Here is a 22491-nt window from a genome sequence, read left to right on the forward strand (position 1 = left end):
TTCTTTATCCACACTCACTGTAATGATTCGAAATACTATCTATATTCCAATGACTCCTACATTTTTATCTCTAGTCCATACCTTTGTCTCCTGCTGCAGAATCATACATCCCAACCAACAACAACAATCAGTTGACTACTAAGTGTCTCAAACTCAATGATTTCCAGAACTGAAATCTTGATCTTACCCTTCAAATTAGCTCTACCTTAAGTCTGTCTCATCTCAAATGATGATAGCCCCATCCTTCCAGTTGCTTAGTTCAAAAGTCTTGAGGTCATCTAAACTCTTCTCGTTCTCTCATGCACTTCATTCAATCATCAGGAACTATACCTTGCAAAAGAATCTGATCACTTCTCACCACCTCCATTAGAACCACTCTGGTTCAAGCCACTTGTCATTTCTCCCCTCCTTCACTTTCCTTCCCCTAAAGTCTATTCTCCAAAGAAGGGCTTGGATGATACTTTCAAAATGTAAGTCAAATCGTGTCATTTCTTTTCTCAAAATCCTCCAGGAAATGTGCATCTCACATAAAATAAAAGCCAAAGCTCTTACAAAATCTTACACAATCTCTTACTTCTAAACCCTTCCCCTACCCACTGTCCTCCTTTCTCATATTACTCCTGGCTTCCACAGTTTCCCAAACGTACCATGCTTGCTGCAGTCTAGGAGTCTTGGAATTGTATGTTTCCGTTGCATGGACAGCTTTTTTCCTAGATAAAAGCTTTACTCAGATGAGCAGCTCTTTTCTCAAATAACTGAATAGTTTATCGGTTACCTCTTTCAAATCTTTGCTCAATGTAACTTTTTCCAGAAGGCTTCTCTAACAATCCTATTTAAAAGCTGCAACTGCCCCTCTACCCTCTCTTCTTCCTTTATCCGGTTCTATTTTTTCCTTGCCATGTGTTACTTTATAGCTCATCACATTATTTGTGTGCTCATTTCAGGTCTTTCTCCAGTAGAATGTAAATTTTATACAGCAAAGACTGTTTTGTTTCAGTATTTTGAGGATTCGGCAGATAGCAGATGCTTAATAAAGACTTCTGCGAACTCATCACTCCACTATTCATACAGCTGGGCAGCCCCCCTAAACTTTCCTCAAAACTAAATTTCAGCACCTTCTAAAACTGCTGAAGCTCACAATGTAGTCCACGTTTTTCTTTAAGAACTTCCTGACCCCGGAAGTAAAAGACTAGGTAAGGGAGTCGGAGGGGTAAGCTATTTCCGTTTCCGTACAGACGCTACGGAGCAAACACCATGGCGAAGGCCGGGGATAAGAGCGGCACTAAAGGAAAGAAAGGCCTGAAGCGGAAAGCAACCGCCGAAGAACCTCAAGAGGCCGCAGTCGCTGAGGATGGGGCGACGGAAAGCGGGGTCCAACCCCCGAAAACGGCTGCCTTTCCCCCAGGCTTCAGCATTTCGGAAATTAAGAACAAACAACGGCGACACTTAATGTTCACGCGGTGGAAACAGCAGCAGCGAAAGGTATGACGGGGCCGAGGCTGCAGGGCGCATGCGCTGCATCCGCGCGCGCGCACGACAGTGGGGAAGGGAATAGCACTTGCGTGGTGGCCGTGGCTTGGCGTCCCGGAGGCGGTAATTAATCTAGAAGGATGACGCTGACGTTCTAATGTCCTGGTCCCCTCGCACTGCTTTGGGGATTCTGTCTAGGTTCAGCTTTTTGCCTGAGCGACGAGGATTCTCTTCCTTTCCAGCCCCTGCCTACGTTCCCTGGCTGAGAATGAAAGCAAGAAGTCCCGCTCTCCTAGCAGTGGGGAAAAAAAACCAAAAAAAAAAAAAAAAAAAAAAATCCCCCTCCTGACCTGGAAGGAGAAAGTCTCCCATCTCTGTGCTTCGACCCGTGCACCTAACGTTGGCAAATTTCTAGAGCCTGTAATACAGGCAGTACGTGAATCCAGTGATGCTTTTCTGATTCCTGGGCAGCAACTCTTACCTAAAGTATTTCTGTGAAGTTTCTGGTAATTCTATTTGTAGCGTTGTCCTCATACTGTTCTAGGAGATAAACAGATATGAGGAGATAAACAAAGCTCAAGATCACAGTGCTTATTTGTGGTTACGTTGCACTCGGAAGCAAGCATTTGTTTATTCCTGTACATCATAAAAGTTCCCGCACATAATATTCTTTTTACTTGCCTGTCTCCTCTTATTAGATACTACATCTTTTGAGGCCCTGAATAGTGCCTTACTCATAAGCGCCAGAGTGCTTTTGGAGTACGTAGAGAATCTAACTCATTCTGGTGAGCGCGTTTGCGGGAAGGGCCTCCTCGAAGACTTCTTAACACTATAATGTGAGATTTGACGTATGGAGGGTCTACAGGCGTTGGGGGAGGAGGGCGTGGCCGGGAGAGCACTTTCTGTGTGTGTAAGTGAGCATTCTGTTCAGAAATTTCCAGCAGGTACAAATTTACAGTACAAATGTAACTCACTTTGCAAGTCCTTAATAATCTTAAAAGCATATTTTGATTGTAAAATTTATAACTAATGGTGGTTTATTGGAAGCAATCTGAAAACGCATCTCCCATTCTCATTTACTTGTAGTATTTTCCAAGAGAAGCAACCGGCATAGCCATCATGGTTTTCTTGAGAATGCAACTTGTTAGGAATGCAAAATAAAACAGCCACAAAAACGTGTTAACTAGTTTAGATGGGCGTTTCACATTTTCACTTAATTTGAGGCTTTACAGTAAGATAAAAAGTAAAAGGTAAAAAGGCAAACTTTAAATATTCATACTAGCCAATTTCAGTTTTTTGAAGGAGAAAGACCTTTGTTTATTGATTAGCCAGCTTATTTGGTTTACAATCACTTTGGTATGAAAGTCTGTGTCAGGGTGTTTGCTTTAATGCGATACAAAGATTGCTGAGATAAAGTGGCCGTAGCATTAGTAATGTGTAGTTTCAGTATGTGTTTGTGATATAACTGATGGTTTCTCAATATTTTTCTGTTTTGTTTTTTTTTTTAAACCTTTTAGGAAAAGTTGGCAATTAAGAAAAAACTTAAAAAAGAGAGAGAAGCTCTTGGTGATAAGGTAAATAACATTTTTAGCCACCTGCTTTCTGTCTTATGTTGAGTAATGCTCCCTTATGTTTATGTTGTATCGCTTTCTTTTAAAACTTACTATAAAATATTTCCAGTGTATAAAAGATATGAAAATAAAATAACAAACCCCTTTCCATTCATTACCTAGCTTAGAAAACATTGCATTAGCAAATAATTTTCGAAGTCCTTTGGATGCTTCTTACTGATTGCTTTCCCCTCCAAAGCCAACCACTTATGAAATTGCCATTTTCTTGTTCCCATGCATTTCTTTCTTATCTTTAGGTTTGTGTCCCTAAACAATGAACACAATAGTGATGTTTTGCATTTTTTTCAAAATTTCATGTAAATGGTATGTCTACTGTAACTTGCTTATTTTACTTCATTTTACATGTTTGAGAGATAGAGACTTAGCTTTCTGACTTTGGAAAGCTTTTGGGGAAGCTTCCCAGTTTAGGCCTGTGGTTGGAGTTTTTGTGACTTGGAGCAAAGGCTCTTGGGGAAAGGCAGGATGCAGCCTGTTCTATTGTAGGATTGAGGTGTGTAGGAATGAAAGCTGATACACAGGATATTAACCCTTTGAAGACTGAGAATGGCAAGCGGGAGGAAAGTGAGATACTTGGATGGACTATGGCAAAGAAGAGAGTAAAGATAATACATCCAAAAACGATTTGGCTACTTTTGTGATATTGATAAGAAATGAAGTCTACTGAAAATTTTTAAAAGGACTGCTAAATACATCCACAACTAAGCTGTTTTCCTTTAATTTTATTTATAGCTAGTGTTAGATTTTGACTTATGCTTGCAAAATTTTTAGAACATACAACTCTTCCTCCTCTACTGTCTCTTAAGATAAGGTACCAAGGAATGATAAGCATTTTTGAGGAAAATGAAAAATGTAAAGATTATATGCAAACTAAACACTCTGCCTTTTCATGCCTTCTCTTAATAGGACTAGGTTAAATCACATGAAATTGCCAGTTTTAGACTGTTTTAACCTGCAGAATTCTATCAGCAGTTATTCTCTTTTTTTTTTTTTTTTTTTTTTAATTTTTTTCAACGTTTATTTATTTTTGGGACAGAGAGAGACAGAGCATGAATGGGGGAGGGGCAGAGAGAGAGGGAGACACAGAATCGGAAACAGACTCCAGGCCCTGAGCCATCAGCCCAGAGCCTGACGTGGGGCTCGAACTCACGGACCGTGAGATCGTGACCTGGCTGAAGTCGGACGCTTAACCGACTGTGCCACCCAGGCGCCCCTCTCTTTTAACTCTTAGTAACCAGCCAGTTATAGCAAATATGCCAATCGCCTTTGGATATATCACCATTCTTGTTTTTGGAGTGAAAAAATGAATTCCTAGAACTGCCTCCTTTAAAAAATTACTTAAAACTTAGTATTTGTTTCATAAAGTAATAAGAAATGAAATCCTAAAGAGTTTAGCAGTTCTTATTTCTTCCTATCTCTGCTAACATTCAAAACCACATGTTTTGAATTTGTTTTAGTCAGTATATGCTTACAGTTCTGTATTCCTGCTCTGTAGCATTTCATTTACACAGTTTTTTGGTCTAAGCTGAGTATACATGATTGCCAATTCTAATAATATTCCATTATGTTGAAGTGTCACAGTCTTTAGCCTGTTTTTGGATGTTTGCTGTATTTGCTGTTCATAAATTGCTTCTCTCTTTCATACCTTACCATAAATGCCTCAAACTGGAATTACTAGTTCAGCAGATAGATTTGTAGCTTTGGTTATTTATTTCTGGTGTTTTTTAAATTTTAATTTTAGAGAGAGTATGCATGTATGCATGCGTGTGGGGAGAGGGACAGAGAGAGAGAGAGAGAGGAGAATCCCAAGCAGGCTCCATGCTTAGCGTAGAACCCCACATGGGCTCAATCCCTAGTCCCTGGGATCATGACCTGAGCTGAAATCAAGAGTTGGGCGCCCAACTAACTGAGCCACCCAGGCAACCTTTGTTATTTATTTCTGAAGAGCTTTCTGAAAGCATTGGAACAAAGCTCCATATATATGTACCTTTTGTACATTTGACTCTTGAACAACGTGGGGTTTGGGGTGCAGAATACCAACTCTACTCCTGCACACGTGAAAATCCCATACCCTACTATTGGCCTGAAATCTTACTGATAACATAAAGTGAATTAACACATATTTATGTGTTATATGTATTATATACTGTATGCTTACTATAAATTTTTTTTTAATGTTTCCTTTTGAGAGAGAGAGAGAGACAGAGCATGAGCAGGGGAGGAGCAGAGAGAGAGGGAGACACAGAATCCGAAACAGGCTCCAGGCTCTGAGCCGTCAGCACAGAGCCCGATGCAGGGCTTGCACTCACAAACTGTGAGATCATGACCTGAACTGAAGCTGGACGCTCAACCGATTGAGCCACCCAGGCGCCCTTGTATGCTTACTATAAAATAAGCTGGAGAAAATATTATTTGGAAAATTATAAGAGAAAATACCCTTATAGTATTGTACTATAAAAAATGCACATATAAGTGGGCCTGCACAGTTCAAATCTATGTTGATCAAGGGTCCACTATAATTTTTCCAATCTATTTGATATTTTTCTTAGTGTATAATTACTTTGATCACAGTTTCTTCTTTCTGCTACTTCTGAATGGTTTTAGACCATTTCATTCAGTTAGCAATTCTTCCAGTATGTTTAGGTCTCTGCTTAAAGTTAAAAAAAAAAAAAAACCTCTTAGTATTATTGTTAGGATTGATACAGCAATGGAAATGAGGAACAGATTGAGGCTTTGGATTATTTACAGATTTCTGTTACTCTTCCCTAACCCAACTGCAAAATTATTAACGTAAAATCCTTCTAAAACTTAATCTGTTTTTTTTTGTTTTTTTTTTTTTAATTTAGGCTCCACCAAAGCCTATACCAAAGACCATTGACAACCAGCGAGTGCATGATGAAACTATAGTAGACCCTAATGATGAAGAGGTAATGTTGGAAGTCTTAAATAAATTTGGATGACCACATTTGACAAATTATTTGTTCATATGTTGATATTTAAAGTACTGGCTGGTGAAGTTGTATAATGGACTGATTCAGCTATAATGTTGGTATATTATTTGCTATAGATTGTTTCATAACTGAATTTCTCAATAATGCTATAGGAAAAACTCTGATTCCACTCATTTTATAGAAATGTATTATATTTTATGACCAGGTAAACTTTTTGTCATTTAATTTATAGTACTTCTGTTGTTTTTAATATCATTTCTCATTATAGAGTTTTATAGTACTAGAAATTTTGATATAAGGATAACATTTGATATTTTTTGTGTCCTCATAAAACTCTTGGTTTCAGGATAATCATCCACTTTTCACTTTTCACATTTCCCTTTAAATAGTTTGTTACAGTATGGTGAGAGAATCAAGTTTTAAATTTTTTTTGTGTGTGTGCAGGGAATTTGGTTTTGGTTATGTTTGTTTGCTTTCAAACCGTACTATTATTGACATTCTTTCCTATTTCCTCATATAGTCATTCATTCAGTCAGTCAGTCAGTCAGTCTTCTAGCAAATGTTTATTGACTGCCTGCTGTGTACTGGGATCTGTTTTAGGAACTTGGCATCTGTCAGTGCACCAAGCACCGTGCCACATATACACACAAAATATCAGCCTTTTTCTGGGCTATTGGTCAGTTTGGTCAGTTTGTCACTGTATCACTTCTTTATTTTTATAATTATTTATCTTCATGGTAAGTTTATCTGTTAGAGCAAGATGCCCCTCCCCACATCCATCCTCAAATTTCTCTTCAGGAATGTTCATTCTCTTTTTGGACCTTTGGTCTGCCATATAAAATTATAAAAATTGTATTAAAGTAGATCACTCAGGGGATCTATTTGTATATTGCTCTTTTTAGGTCTTTAAAAATGTGATTCAGTGAATTTTATAATTCTCTTCATGCAAGGTGTACATATAAATCTTTTTAGAGCTATTGATGGCTATCTTATGTTTTTTATCAGTGTAAATCACCTCATTGAGAATTGTTTTATTTGCTGATTTATAAAAATACAATTGATTTTTGGACTGTGATCTTCTAAACAGTAGATCACCTAGATTCGTCTCCAATAATTTGTCTAAATATTGTTTTCATTTCATGTTTAGCTAATCATTTCTACAAATAACTTTCAATCCATTAATCATTTATTTCTTTTGTGCTGACTAGAGCCTCCAGCATAATGTGAAACAAATAGAAAACGCAATAGTGACATCTGTGCCCTGGTCCTGGTTTTAAAGAGAATACTTCTAACATGCCATCTTTAATGTTTGTGTCATTAATGGTAGATCTCCTTATATGTTAAGGAAAATCTGTTTCTTTTTTTGCTGCGGGGAGGGGGGTGTTTGTTTATCATGAATGAATGTGAAACATTATCAAATGCTTTTTCTGAAAATAGAGATAATTATGTACTTTTTCTGCAAATATTGAGATAAATATGTAGTTTTTCTCCTTTATAGTACCAATGTAGGAAATGAAATGGATCTTCTAATGTTAAATCTCTTTTGCATTCTTGGGGTAAATACAATTTAATTACAATGTTTTATCTTTTACACGTTTTGGTTTGTCAGTACTTTGTTTAGAATATGTACATCTATGTTTATAAGTGAGACTGCAGAAATGTCCCTTTCCATTCCTAATATTATTTATTTGGGCTTTTCACCAGAGATACATCTATTTTGTGACTCTTTTTCAAACTACTTTTTTCTTTGATCATCTCTTGAAATTTTGTTTTCTAATTTATTTATATCTCTCCTTATCTTTATAATTTATTTCCTGTTACTCTGTTGAGTTTATTCTTCTTATTTAACTCATTTTTCATCTTCCTTTCTATTTCTTCCTTTCTATTGTGAGCAATTAAGGCCACAAAATTCCCTGTAAGTACCACTTTTGGTATATCCCACAAGTTTTAAGATGTGTTTCTTCATTATTATGCAAATCTAAGTATCTCCTTTAATGGGAGATTTGTTCATTTCTTCTGGTAATTTCTTTTTTTTTTTCTTTGCTTGACGTTTATTTCATTGTTTTCCCCCGGTTCTTATTATATTGTTTATTTTACTTATTTAAGGTTTCATTTATTCTTCTTTTTCTAGTTTCTTAAAATGGGAGCTTACGGGGCGCCTGGGTGGCGCAGTCGGTTAAGCGTCCGACTTCAGCCAGGTCACGATCTCACGGTCCGTGAGTTCGAGCCCCGCGTCAGGCTCTGGGCTGATGGCTCAGAGCCTGGAGCCTGTTTCCGATTCTGTGTCTCCCTCTCTCTCTGCCCCTCCCCCGTTCATGCTCCGTCTCTCTCTGTCCCAAAAATAAATAAACGTTGAAAAAAAAATTAAAAAAAAAATGGGAGCTTACATTACTGATTTTATACTTTCTTTCTTTTTAATATAATCTGATAAAGCTATCATTTTCCTCCAAAGCACTGCTTTAGCTACATCTCATACCTTTTGATATGTTTGTTGTGTTTTCATTTTCATTCTGTTCAAGATATTTTCTAATTTCTCTTGTTATTTCTTCTTTGGCTCATTGATTATCAAGTATGTTGTTTAATTTCCAAATATTTGAGGATTTCCCACATATATTTCTGCTGTTGATTTCTTTTTTTTTCAACGTTTATTTATTTTTGGGACAGAGAGAGACAGAGCATGAACGGGGGAGGGGCAGAGAGAGAGGGAGACACAGAATCGGAAACAGGCTCCAGGCTCTGAGCCATCAGCCCAGAGCCTGACGCGGGGCTCGAACTCACAGACCGCGAGATCGTGACCTGGCTGAAGTCGGACGCTTAACCGACTGCGCCACCCAGGCGCCCCTCTGCTGTTGATTTCTAATTCAATTTTATTGTGGTTCTGGAACATACTCTGTTTGATTTTAGTCCTTTTCAAGTAAAGAACTGTTCTGTGTTTTAGGATAAGATCTATTCTTGAAAATGTTCTGTGTTCCTTTGGAAATGTATATTTTGCTGTTTTGAAGTATATTAAGAGTTGTTTTAAGTTGTTTGATTGTGGTGTTCATGTTTTCTATATTCTTGCTGAATTTTCTATCAGTTACTGAGAGAGGAGTATTGAAACCTCAAACTATAATTGCTGAATTATTCATCTCTTCTTATTCAGTTGACCCTTAATCCAGTGTCCCATATTGTCCCATCCCTTCGATTGTCCATAGCCATATTTCTTAATGTCTATTTTGTTTCATATACACATAGCCACCTAAACTCTTTTGTGGTTACTGTTTACATGGTATATCTTCTTTTTTCATTTTTTACTTTCTTCATTTCTTCTTTTTTACTTTCAACCAGTTTATATCTTTGAATTTAAAGTGTCACTTACAGGGGCATCTGGGTGGCTCAGTCAGTTAAGTGTCAGACTTCAGCTCAGGTCATGGTCTCATTGTTTGTGAGTTCGAGTCCCACATTGGGTTCTCTGCTGTCAGTGCAGAGCCTGCTTCGGATCCTCTCTCCCCACCCCTACCCCTGCTCTCTCACTCTCTCTCAAAAATAAACATTTAAAAAATAATAATAATAAAGTGTCACAGATGTTGCTTTTTTTATTCAGCCTGACAATTAGTATGTATTTTTTAATTAAAAAAATTTTTTAATGTTTATTATTTATTTTTGAGAGAGAGAGGGACAGAGTGTGAGTGGGGGAAGGGCAGAGAGAGAGGGAGACACAGAATCCGAAGCAGGATCCAGGCTCTGAGCTCTCATCACAGAGCCCAACGCGGGGCTCAAACCCATGAACTGTGAGATGATGACCTGAGTACAAGTCAGATGCTTAACTGACTGAGTCACCCAGGCACCCCTGACAATGAATATTTAATGTTAACTATTGATGTAGTCATATTTACATCTGCCCTTTTACTTTTTTTCATTACATGTTATATATTTTTTAATACTTTTTTTTAATGTTTATTCTTGAGAAAGACAGAGACAGAGCATGAGTAGGGGAGGGGCAGAGTGAGAGAGAGACACAGAATCTGAAGCAGACTCCAGGCTCTGGGCTGTCAGCACAGAGCCCGACACGAGGCTCAAACTCACAAACCGTGAAATCATGACCTGAGCTGAAGTCAGATGTTTAACTGAGCCACCCAGGTGCCCCACTATATTTTATACCTTTATTCTGTTTCTCCTTGGCTTTCTCTTATATTAAAAAAATATTTTTATTATGCTATTTTAATACCTCTTAATCTTTTAAGTTATATATTTAAGGGTTTTCTTAGTAGTTTCTGTAGGAATTACAGCATGCATCTTTAATTTATCACAGTGTACTTCCAGCACATACTGACATGATTCTGGTAAATACAACAGGTTTCCACCAGCATAGCTTTGTTCCTTCACTCTTGTTCATGCTGTTGTCATATATAACATTTGTCTGTGTTATAAATCCAGTGTTGTAATTTCTGCTTTAAAATATCTCATTGTTCGGGTGCCTGGGTGGCTCAGTCGGTTGAGCGTCCAACTTCAGCTCAGGTCATGATCTCGTGGTTTATGAGTTCGAGCCCCGCGTCGGGCTCTGTGCTGATAGCTCAGAGCCTGGAGCCTACTTCGGATTCTGTGTCTCCTCCTCTTTCTGCCCCTCCCCTGCTCAATGCTTTGCTTTGTCTCTCTGTCTCTCAATAATAAATAAACGTTAAAAAAAATTTTTTTTTTAATATCTCATTGTTTTATAAAAAAAGAAATTTACACATACAACACACACAAAAAGTCTTTTATAGTTAACTTCGTGTTTACCATTTACAGTGCTTTTCTTTCCTTTCCTTGGATCTAAGTTACCATCTGGTGTCATTTTCTTTCAGCTTGTAGGATTTCCTTAAATTTTTTTTTTTTTTAGGTTTGTTTATTTTTGAGAGAGAGAGTGGGTGTGCATGAGCATGAGTGGGGGAGGGACAGAGAGAATCCCAAGCAGGATCTATACCGTCAGCACAGAGCTCTAAGTGGGGCTTGGTCCCACAAACCGTGAGATCATGACCTGAGCCAAAATCAAGAGTTGGACACTTGATTAACTTGAGCCACCCAGGCACCCCGGGAGATTTTTACTCTTATCTTTGGTTTAAAGTATTTTTTAGGTTATTTGCTTGGGGAAGAAATAGATCCCAGGCTCTGAAGTTTGGCGAAATCATTCTGACCTTGGTAAAAGTATAACTTCCTTGGGAGCCCAGGAGCAAGGCCCACAAACATTAAAAGTTGAATTTCCTTTAACAGCACTGTGTCTCCACTTGTTTGTTTTATTGTTATTTTTAACCTGCCTCCTGAGTGATCGTCCTTGTGTTTGTGTGGCTCAATCGTAAGTCAGTGATTCGGGCAGAGATTGTGTTGAGATACCTTGAGCCTCTGAGCCCCTATCAACTGAGCTACCTGTGGGTTGAGGACTGCATTCAAAGTTGCAACCAGTTTTCAAGTCTCCCTCACCTTTTGTGTGCACTGGTTTTTTAGGTCTGTCCCATGTATAGTTCAGCTGTCAGCCAGGGATTTGTAGAGAGATTATCTCAGCTCCTCTATGGCTCTTACATTTCCAGAGCTCTCCTTTGAATTTCTGGCTGATCCGCACCTACCCTGAACTGGCTCAGTAACTCTAGACTGGCAAAGCTAGGGTTTTCAAACCCACCTCTCCCCAAATCCAGTTTACCACCTTTGATTCAAGATTGCTGGTTCTTGCCTACCATCAGACCTGAAGTTGATAAAGTTACTATTTTTGTAGCCATGTTTATGGAAGAAATGGAATAGTTCTAAGGAAGATTCCTGATGTTCTTGCCCACAGCCCTAGCCATTTTTCAAGAAAAAACAGCTCAGTTTGTGTCTTGAAATTGTTTTTGACAGTTTTTTCCAGTTTTATACTTGTATTCTACAGGTAGAAAATCACCCAACCTCTTTATGTCACCATTAATATAAGTCCCTCCTGGCTGTCTTCAAATCCCCTATCAGCCAGGAAGGAGGTCAGTGTCATAGGATCCTGCTGGAGCTACTTTTAAAATTCTGGCCCAGTAGAGTGTTTGATATAAAATTATCCTTTTTCTGTTCACAGGTTGCTTATGATGAAGCTACAGATGAATTTGCTTCTTACTTCAACAGACAGACTTCTCCCAAGATTCTCATCACAACATCAGATAGACCTCATGGGGTAAACATATCTATCAGTGTAGTTATTGAATTCTTAATTTTCTTACATTACTTAGACTATTTAAAAGAATTCTTTTCAGAAGATCTGAGTTAATTAGTAATTTAATAGATAATGCCTGTGAGTAAGCTAAATAAAATGAATACTGGTGATGTGATGTAGGTTCTCTAAGCATGATTCTTCAGGATAGGGTTTATCAACCTCAACACCATTAGCATTTGGGGCTGGGTAGTTTTTTATTATGGGGGTTGCCCTGCTCATTAGAGGATATTTAACGGTATCCCTGGCCTCTACCCACTAGATACCACTACCAGCTGTCCCCTACTATTACCACCAGTCATAACCACCAAAAAATGCTTCTAGATATTGTCAAATGTCCTCTAGTGGGGCATAATCACCCCCAGTTGAGAACCACTGCTTTAGGATGGTCAGTCTTTGATAAAGGATTAAATACTGTTCAGATTTCATTTTTTTCCCTACCCTTGTTCTTTATTAATAACACATATTAATCATTGCTCCTTTCTTTATTAATGTATACCAACTTAAAATTTTTATTCCTTTTCACCTCAGAAGATTTCTGTTATTTTGTTTTGCAGAGAACAGTACGACTCTGTGAACAACTCTCCACAGTTATACCAAATTCACATGTTTATTACAGAAGGGGATTGGCTCTGAAAAAAATTATTCCACAGTGCATTTCAAGAGATTTCACAGATCTGATCGTTATTAATGAAGATCGTAAAACACCAAGTATCCTTTCTTTATTAAAGCTTTCCTGTCTCACCTTCACCCCCTTTTAAAACATATTTAAAAGAATAAGGAAATGTTTTCTATAACTTTCAGAACATAATTTTTTAAACAAGAAAATTATGTATCTCTATTCAAGAATCTATAAACTATTTTTTTCATTTAGCAAATATTCATTCAAGCAAATGCTATAGGCAAGACATTACTTTAGTCCTTAGTAAAAGATGCAGAGATAAACAGGAGCCTTAGGGAGTTCATAATCTAGTAGGAGAAAATAGAAATGTAAACTAACAAATATGTAGAGTGGGTAGTACAGTTAAAGAGAAATACAGGATACAGTGCACACTCTGGTAAAAATCTGCCCTGGGGATATCAGGGAGGAAGGACTTGACTGGAAAAAATGCTTAACTCAGTTTGGTGAGTATGGGCGAATGAGGTGAATAAGGCAGAGGAAGAGAGCCCAGTGCAGAGAGACCATTTGTAACGGCAGAGGCATTAAGGAGCAGACCCAGTTGGGGATCTGCAAGTAGTTTGATATGGCTAGATTTTATGTTACCAGAGGTGGTATCACAGGATTACATTTTTGAGGCAGATATGAGCCCATTTTATGTATTTACTGCTGTTTCAGATGCCAAGAATACTCTATCCTTTTTCTGTGAGTCTCAGATCCTAGGTGACTGTGTCACTTGAAACCAAGGTATTTTTTACTGTTTGCAGAAATTAGATCATATAAAGAATGCCTATATTTGTTGTTGTTGCTGTTGTTTTACTTATTTATCAAATTGTGGCTGTGAGATCACTAATTTTAAAGATGATCAACTGAATGGGTCAAGTTCTTAAAATTATTAAGGATTCATAAAAAATAGGGACAGGAGTTTCCTGCTGCCAGGATAACTTTTTTTTTTTTTTTAAATCAATGAACACTGCTTTAAAAAAAAATGGTGTCAAAGCTATTTTTTAAAAATCTAGATAACTTTTATGGTTTTTACTATTTTCAATAGAAGTTAAAGACGTTATCCACTTGTACGAGTTGCTTTCTAGAGACTAAAATAGAGTAGAGCTAGCTTTGTAATGTGATGTTTTTTTGGCCATATTATAATTTGGCTTGGATTGTGGGTTAATGTACCAAAATAACTAAAATCTCTTGAATACTTAACTATTTCAGAAGAGGTCTGTTTTTAAAAATGTAGTTGCTGCCTTCTTAAAACTACCTCCCAAAATAAAGTGGCAAGGTCTGTGTTCCTCTTTTATTTTTGGCAGTTAAAAAAACCATCATTATTTTAAGGCTGCCAGCAGGTATTCATCAATTGAATAAACATTGTATCCTTGTTTTATCTGAGCTATTTTATATGGATACTGCGTTTCACTTACACCATCTATTGCCTTTAGAAAGCTATGTTCTCTTTTCCTTATAAAATTGTATTGTCTTTTTACTCAAAATGTATTAATATTTTTCTGATTACCATATTGGACACCTTGTAGGGTAAGTTAACCATTAGATTAAGATACCATCAGTACACAGACCAAATTTATATTAAGGAAATAACTAGGCTAATGAAGTAATCCAAATATGAGATTGCTTCTCCTATACATGTAACTATATATGCACACAGGTGTGTATGGGTGTCCCAGGATTATAAGTTTTGAGTATAGAATTATGCAGCAGTTTCTAAAAGTCCTAGTGAATAGAGTTTGTATCAGTATAATCCTGCCTCGATGTTGATTTTTATAATTTCAGAGATATTTCATTTTCTTTTCTAATTGATATCTAGTAATGAGTTAATGGCAAATTATTGGTGAAACAAGCTAGGAAAGCAGACCTCCTAAATTGCTTTTGTGTTCTCTGTTAACAGAGAATGGTCTTCAAGACTAATGAGGAGATTGCTGGGGGGCCCTGGAAGTCCATCTTGGATAAAAAGTTTGTAAGATAAGGCCTAGAAACTCTGAATAAGCTCAGATATCCTGGCTTCAAAGACTATGTGCACAAACTTGTAAAGGAGACTTTGCTACTCTGGGGGAAGATACATGAGACAGGCAAGTGGAGGAAGGAGGGAGAAAGAGGACTGCTAGTTAATATATGCCATGATCCAGAAAAAAACGTCAAATAATTAAAGGGAGACTAATTTGTAAGCACATAATAGAAATGGTGTATGATTCCTAGGGACTTAACATGGGCTTACAAATAACAAATCATGACCCCTAATGATGACACTTGGAGAAAACTTGAAAGAATTGAGGATGTACAGCCTTTGGGAAATTAGAATATGGGGCATGACAAGATACGGAAGGGCTGCTGTGTAAAAGAGTAGTGCCAAATGGTGGGAATGGCTTATAAATTTTCAACTTAACTCTAGAAAAGAGCTTTGTCAACTATCTAAACTGAGTCTGGTGGCTTTGGGTCAGGCAGATGTAATGTTAAAAAAAATTTTTTTTTTTCAACGTTTATTTATTTTTGCGACAGAGAGAGACAGAGCATGAACGGGGGAGAGGCAGAGAGAGAGGGAGACACAGAATCGGAAACAGGCTCCAGGCTCTGAGCCATCAGCCCAGAGCCTGACGCGGGGCTCAAACTCCCGGACCACGAGATCGTGACCTGGCTGAAGTCGGACGCTTAACCGACTGCGCCACCCAGGCGCCCCAGGCAGATGTAATGTTAAATACAGACTCCATTACATGTGACTTTTGTCAAGTTTCTTAGCCACTTGGTTTCCTCATCTTTTAAAATAGGAAATGATACCTAAATCTTCAGGTTTCCCACAAAGACCACATTAAATGTATTGTGTTTCTTTTTTAAATTTTTTTTTTAATGTTTATTTACTGTTGAGAAAGTGAGACACAGAGTGTGAGCAGGAGAGGGTCAGAGAGAGAGGGAGACACAGAAAATGAAGCAGGCTCCAGGCTCTGAGTTATCAGCACAGGCCCCATGCGGGGCTCAAACTCACAAATGGTAAGATCACACATGAGCTGAAGTCAGGCGCTTAACTGACTGAGCCACCCAGGTGCCCCTAAGGTATTATGTTTCTTAAGGCATAATACCTTAGTCCTGTTGTGGGCATTTTAGTAAATGTTATGGTATAGGAGAAAGCACGGAAGTTTTTCCTGGAGACACCTAACATCTTCTATTGATTATTTCTAAATGGAAATTTGAGTTAGGTACGTCTTTGTCCTATACTTTTGGCAGCTTGTAGGCTGTTTTGCTTTCTTGGCCTTTGGGGACTAAACGTCCTTTTTGCCTCAGTCATCGTAACAAAATACCTGTATGCATTAGGGCTTGGGCACAGGTGTAGTCCCACCTGTTACGATCTGCCACCTAGCTCTGAAATTTGAGCTTATCTACCTAACCTTTCTCAACCTCTTTTCATTGTTACTAATAGGGATAATGAACTCCTATTCTTCAGGATTTATGTTAGGAATTAGTTAGGAATTTATGTTAGGAATAAGTAAAGCTTTTTGTACAATGTGGGTACGTAGGAAAGGATTATTTTGGATTTTATAGTTTTGACAGAAACCACAATTGAGTTGCAATGTCCTAGAAAGTTGGGGATCTGCAATTTGTTTGATATTGCAGATTTGATTTAGGTTGGAAGTGTTGATTTAGGTTGGAAGAAATTACCTTTACCTCTCTTAGCTCCCATGAGTGTGATTTTTTTCTATGTGCAAATGATCCAGAAATACTTTTGGCTGTACCTCAAGAAGTTGAACCTGTGACGAATTTTTGAAAAGAAGGAAATTTTGAAAAGAAGGAATTCAAACATTACTGATAATCTGGTATGTGGTAGGCACTAGTATTTATCAGAAACAAATGTATCTTCCAAAAGTTAACAGATTAGTTGGGAAGAAAGTCATTTACATAATTATAACTCAAATCAGTGACAAGTACTATATATAGTTAAGTAACAGTGACAGCTGAGATTTAAAGCTTAATGTTAACTGTGTAAAAAGAGGTGGCATTTGAAGTGAGCCTTAATAACAGTACTGCCCTTCTTGGTCAAGCTTGTGTGAATCCCAAGGCGGCAAGCCCCTTCCCCAGTAAACCAACAGAAACCCCCGCCCATACCACATCTCCCTATCTGATTGCTCCGCAGGGCTTCAGTTCTAGTGGAAGTAGTATCTTGTCTCATTTGATAAGCAGATCAGAGCACACCTAGTTAAAATTGACCACATTCTGGCCAAGTACTAAACATTGCCCCCTGCAGGCAAGGCCAGCCTCTGCAGATGACTGGCCTGAAGGATAGAGCAGCCAAAACACAACTGAGCGCACACAGCACACATGAGATATTCCCTCAAGTGCCAGGCCCTGGACATCATGGGACCTCTTCTTCATAAAGCCATTACTCTCAAAAGCAGGAAACCTAAAGGGCTTTTCTAACACAGAGAAGAAGGCAGAGACCTAGAAAAAAAATGCCAAGACAGAGGAATTAATCCCAAGTGAAAGAATAAGTGAAACAGACATAAGTAACATGTCTGCTGGAGAATTTAAAGCAACAATCACAAGGATACTCACTGGGGTTGAGAAAATGAAAGACTCTGATCAAAATCAAAAGCAGTCCAACACCAAGATACATTGTAATTAAACTTGCAAAATATACTAATAAAAACATCTTAAAAGCAGCAAGACAAAAGAAGTCCCTGACTTAACAAGGGAAGACCCATAAGGCTAGCTGCAGCTTTCTCAACAGAAACTTGGCAAGTCAGAAGGGAGTGGCATGATGTATTCCAAGTGCTGAATGGGAAAAATCTACAGCCAAAAATAGTCCAGCAAGGCTATCAGAATAGAACAGATAAAAGAATTTCCCCAAACAAAAATGGGGAAGTTCGTGACTATTAAACCAGCCCTGAAAGAAATATTAAAGGGAGTTCGTGACTATTAAACCAGCCCTGAAATAATTATTAAAGGGAACTGAGTAGAAAACTCTCCAGAAACGATGACAAAACAAGTATTAAATGGCACTAAATGCGTATCTGTCAATAATTTCTCTGAATGTAAATGGAGTAAATACTCCCATCAAAAGACATAGGGGGAGTGGGTGCCTGGGTGGCCCAGTTGATTAAGTGTGTGACTCATTAATCTCAGGGTTGTGAGTTCAAGGCCCGCATTGGGCTACACGCTGGATGTGAAGCCTACTTAAAAAGCCAAACAAAAATAGGGTGTCAGAATGGGTAGAGAAACAAGATCCATCTATGTGCTGCCTACAAGAGACTTATTTTAGACCTAAAGACACGTGCAGATTTCAAGTGATGAAAGACTTGGGATGAAAGACACGGGATGAAGAAACATTTATCATGCAAATGGATGTCAAAAAAGCCAGAGTAGCTGTACTTGTATTCGACAGACTTTTTAAACAGAGTGTAATGAGATGAAGAAGGGCACTGTATCATAATATAAGGGACAATCTAACAAGAATATATAACATTTGTAAATATGCCCCCAACATGGAAGCAACCAGATATATAAAATAATAGTCATAAAGGAATTCACTGATGAAGTGAGCCTTAATGGAGGAGTTAAATATTGCAGGTGTTTCAAATAGCATGAACAAAAGTACATGATAGGATTAATATGTATGGTGTAGAAGACTGTCAGTGTCTACCAGTTAGGAAACATGGGGAAGGCATACAGATTAGAAAGGTGGTTTGGGGCCACAGAGTGTTACAGTGATGTTTTTACTCTGTAGATAAGCTGTTGTGAGAGTATTCTGAAATTAGGTACAGCTATCAAGACTCAAGGTATCTAGTTTGTTTTTCAGTTAGCACATGAGAAACAGTGGTCCAGATACAATGAGTCACATCCCATAGCCTACTATACAAACTCGATTTACCGTCTGTATTAGAAATGTACTTGGAATGGTGGGAGAGACGTCAGGCCAGCAAGGATCCTGTTTTAATCTAGTTGGAAAATCTCAAGGACCTCAACTAACAATAGCAGTAAGGGTGAAGAGGAAGTTATGGAAGTGAGGAATTTATGAGGGTAAATAGGATTTGGCAAGGAAGGGAAGAAGGAGGAAGTTGAAGATAACCATAGTTTTTAATCTGGGTTAATGGGAGAATGTTGATACCTTTATCAAAAATGGAAACTTCTGTTTTGTAAAACTGTGTGCAGTTAGATTTGAAATAAGTAGTCTGATTATGACCTCCTTTTAAGGTTCAGTATTTGGAAAAATCAAGTTGTTACAAAAATTTGAGGAATGTTATCTTAGCTAGCTGCATTCCAGACTTTTAAAGCCCTAGCACTGCTACCCCTGCTGATTGTAGGTAGGGCTCTTATACTTCATTTGTAGTTGAGAGTGTCTAGCACCAAGTCTGCTTGTGGTAGACAATCAGTAAATGGTTATTAAATAATTGATTCTAATTTGTGGCCCAGTAATCCCAAGAGTAAGAGCTGGTCTTTTGAGAAACACTAATAACCTTGATTTTAAGAAGAGAGCCGAGTCTCTGGTTTATGGGACAGTATTTCAAAGCTGACAGCATATACTTACAAATGTACAAAAAAAATGTACATACAAATGTGTAAGTATGCATTTTTAGGGTTATAAGGCCTAAACATTATACTAGAATTCCATCTGGTCTATCATTCCTATTAGGGTAGTGTATATAAGCTCTTTGAAGAAACCTACTTTGTTGAATATGCAACATACCCTCTTGAGAGTGATGAGGTATTTATCATACCATGAAGAGACAAAGTGGGACTACTATAGGGGGACTAATATAATCTATTTTTCTGAAATATTTGGTTGACTTATGGTCTTTAGTTTTAGGTATGGTAAGAAAATTTCTTTTCACCCAGAGGAATACATGTATCTACCTGTTGATCTAGCTACAAAATTTAGGAGCCTTTGGACATACACAGGATCAGTTACTTATGCAATTTAAGATTTAAATAACCGAGTTCAGTGTGTTCTTAGCTTTATGAACAGATGGATTAATTCTAAGTCACTTGCCCAGTGGCCCAACCGCTCATTTTAAAATGAGCAGTGTTCGTTTGCGTAAAGAAATTAAGGTAAGTTTTACGTGTTCCTTAATTGGCATTGGTCTCCTTGCAGTTTTTGATTAGTAAACTCTGTAACTTATATAGATCTAATTGCTTTTATAATGGCCTTTGCTTTCCTGGTTAAAGCAAGTTTTATCTACCAGTAGTTTTCTTATGAGATTGTAACTGAGTTGTGGCAGACAGGCAATAATAGCCTTCATTACTCTGAAACCAGTTTCTTTTCTAGTAGGACTTTGGTACAGCCACTACATGTTAAAGTTATTTTAGAAGTATTATATTTCATGGAATTGATATTATCTGTGGTAATTGATCATTAAGAAAGATACCTTTAAAGTTTATCAGTTTGTCAGGTAAATCCTGAAACTCGAACTTGCAATAAGGATATTAATTCCTTAATGTGATTTTTTTTCATAATTTTTCTAGAGAAGAGGTAAAGACCCTACAGAACACGTACCAGAAATAATTTTGAATAACTTCACAACACGGCTGGGTCATTCTGTGGGACGTATGTTTGCATCTCTCTTTCCCCATAATCCTCAGTTTATTGGAAGGCAAGTTGCCACATTCCACAATCAACGGGACTATATCTTCTTCAGATTTCATAGGTGAGGAAGGTTCTTTAACTCCATGGACTCTGATTTCAATTATGAAATACATTTTCAACATAAAATGTTTTCTAATGTATTGTGACAAGTATTGTAGATGAGAAATAAGTATCTTTTGAACTCTGTCATATTAAAGAAATTACATTTGGCTTATTCAGACTGTTTTCCCTAATTCTTTATCTTTGAAGGTACATATTCAAGAGTGAAAAGAAAGTGGGAATTCAGGAACTTGGACCACGTTTTACCTTAAAATTAAGATCTCTTCAGAAAGGAACCTTTGATTCTAAGTATGGAGAATATGAATGGGTCCATAAGGTATGTGCCTTATTCTTTGAAGAGCCATTTATATCATTTCAAAAGTATAGAATGAGAAGGAAACTTTGTACTTTAAGCTTTGAGTGCTTATACCTTGTGTTTCTGACCTCCACGAGCTTGAAAGAACCAATCTCTGATAAGGTATTTGGGTCTGATGACTAACACTGGTTCATTTGAAGTATCCTAAATTAGATCAGTGGTCCTCAAAGTGGGACCACCACTGTTAGAAGGCAAATTGTTGGGCCATAGACCTACTCAATCAGCAACTTAGGGGCCTAGCACTGTTTATCAGCGTTATGATTCTGCTGTATATATGAAAACAGCTATAGAGGTTTCATAGAAGTTTGGAGATCACTTTAAGTCCTAAATGAAAACTTAAATATTTTAAAACCCATCTCTTTTCTAATAAGCCATATTTCACCTAAGTACTTACTTTAACATTTTATATATCATTACACACACACACATACATATTAGAACAGTAACTTCTAAAGACTATTCAGTCTCAGAGATGGACCCAGAGGTTTTTTTTTTAGCATTGTTTACTTTTTTTTTTTCCTTCTAATTTTCAGCCCCGGGAAATGGATACAAGTAGAAGAAAATTCCATTTATAAAGTACTGAAGGAATAGTATTGGATTGTGCTACAACAGGGCCTCTTGGATTTCAACTCTGGCATCTTTTCAAAATGGCATCTACTGGTTGGGTTTCATAAACCTTTCATGTCTGGACAAGTGCCATGAATTATCTTTCACTGTTTATGTAGCAAATACAAATAAAAGTCATTTTGGTGAGTTTAGAAATTGCAGTTTAAGAGTCCTAAAATTTAATTCTCTTATTTCTAGGGATTGTGAATAAGTTGGAATCAAGATTCAAAGTAAGTTTCTCATGTGTACTTTCATGGAACATTCGGTCTGGAGAAAAAATACAGTCCTTGGTAGATACTGTGTAACCCAGGGGCTTTCTACCAGAATAAACTTGGATCTGGCACATCTTTGGAGGCCAGGTTTCTGGGATATTTTAATATTTCTTTAAGCCTTTCAGAATGGCAAATTTTTTTTTTAATTTTTTTTTTTCAACGTTTATTTATTTTTGGGACAGAGAGAGACAGAGCATGAACGGGGGAGGGGCAGAGAGAGAGGGAGACACAGAATCGGAAACAGGCTCCAGGCTCTGAGCCATCAGCCCATAGCCTGACACGGGGCTCGAACTCACGGACCGCGAGATCGTGACCTGGCTGAAGTCGGACGCTTAACCGACTGCGCCACCCAGGCGCCCCCAGAATGGCAAATTTTTAAAGCAAAATGGTTTACCAAGGACTTAAGGCAAAATTGCAAATTACTGAAGCTAATCTTCAGTTCCATTTTTCTTGGTACTTTGTACCTCATTACATCATACTGTAATATTCCACTCAAGAATTGTGTAAAACTCTGAAGTTTTTAACATCTTCTAATATTCCCATGTCTTTTCTCTACTGTCCTTATTAGGAGAGCAGTCTATTAAGTAATTAATTTTTAGGTGTAATGGTAATACCCTACATAAGGGAGTTTTTTAGTATTTCTCATTATTAAATAACTTTTATTAAAACAAAGTTAATCCTACAAATGACTCATGTGTAGAAACTAGTATTAGCAGCCTCCTCCTGAC

At 37.6% G+C, this 22491-nt stretch overlaps 1 protein-coding gene and 1 long non-coding RNA gene across 2 annotated transcripts; both read left to right on the top strand.

Moving 5' to 3' along the window:
• Window positions 1–1217: 1217 nt before the first annotated feature.
• On the top strand, window positions 1218–21834 carry RPF1 (ribosome production factor 1 homolog). The gene is made up of 9 exons (XM_040470798.1): window positions 1218–1482; window positions 2988–3044; window positions 5945–6025; window positions 12099–12194; window positions 12788–12941; window positions 19853–19935; window positions 20350–20531; window positions 20720–20846; window positions 21419–21834. Exons 1-9 carry the CDS (start codon window positions 1255–1257, stop codon window positions 21458–21460), a joined length of 1050 nt encoding a protein of 349 aa, XP_040326732.1. The 5' UTR covers window positions 1218–1254; the 3' UTR covers window positions 21461–21834.
• On the top strand, window positions 12969–15145 carry LOC121027387 (uncharacterized). The gene is made up of 2 exons (XR_005788698.1): window positions 12969–14421; window positions 14792–15145. It is a non-coding gene; the product is annotated as an uncharacterized LOC121027387 (long non-coding RNA).
• Window positions 21835–22491: the final 657 nt, after the last annotated feature.

This window comes from Herpailurus yagouaroundi, unplaced genomic scaffold (assembly GCF_014898765.1).
Source record: "Herpailurus yagouaroundi ecotype Mexico unplaced genomic scaffold, PumYag 77, whole genome shotgun sequence".
In the NCBI taxonomy this organism is placed as follows: Eukaryota; Metazoa; Chordata; class Mammalia; order Carnivora; family Felidae; genus Herpailurus; species Herpailurus yagouaroundi.

Excerpts from the sequence above, each read along its gene's own strand:
- RPF1 (XM_040470798.1), top strand. The coding sequence starts at position 1,255 with ATGGCGAAGGCCGGGGATAAGAGCGGCACTAAAGGAAAGAAAGGCCTG. Across the intron at positions 12,195-12,787 it reads CATCAGATAGACCTCATGGG|AGAACAGTACGACTCTGTGA; the intron begins GTAAACATATCT and ends TTTGTTTTGCAG. Across the intron at positions 12,942-19,852 it reads TGAAGATCGTAAAACACCAA|ATGGATTAATTCTAAGTCAC; the intron begins GTATCCTTTCTT and ends CTTTATGAACAG.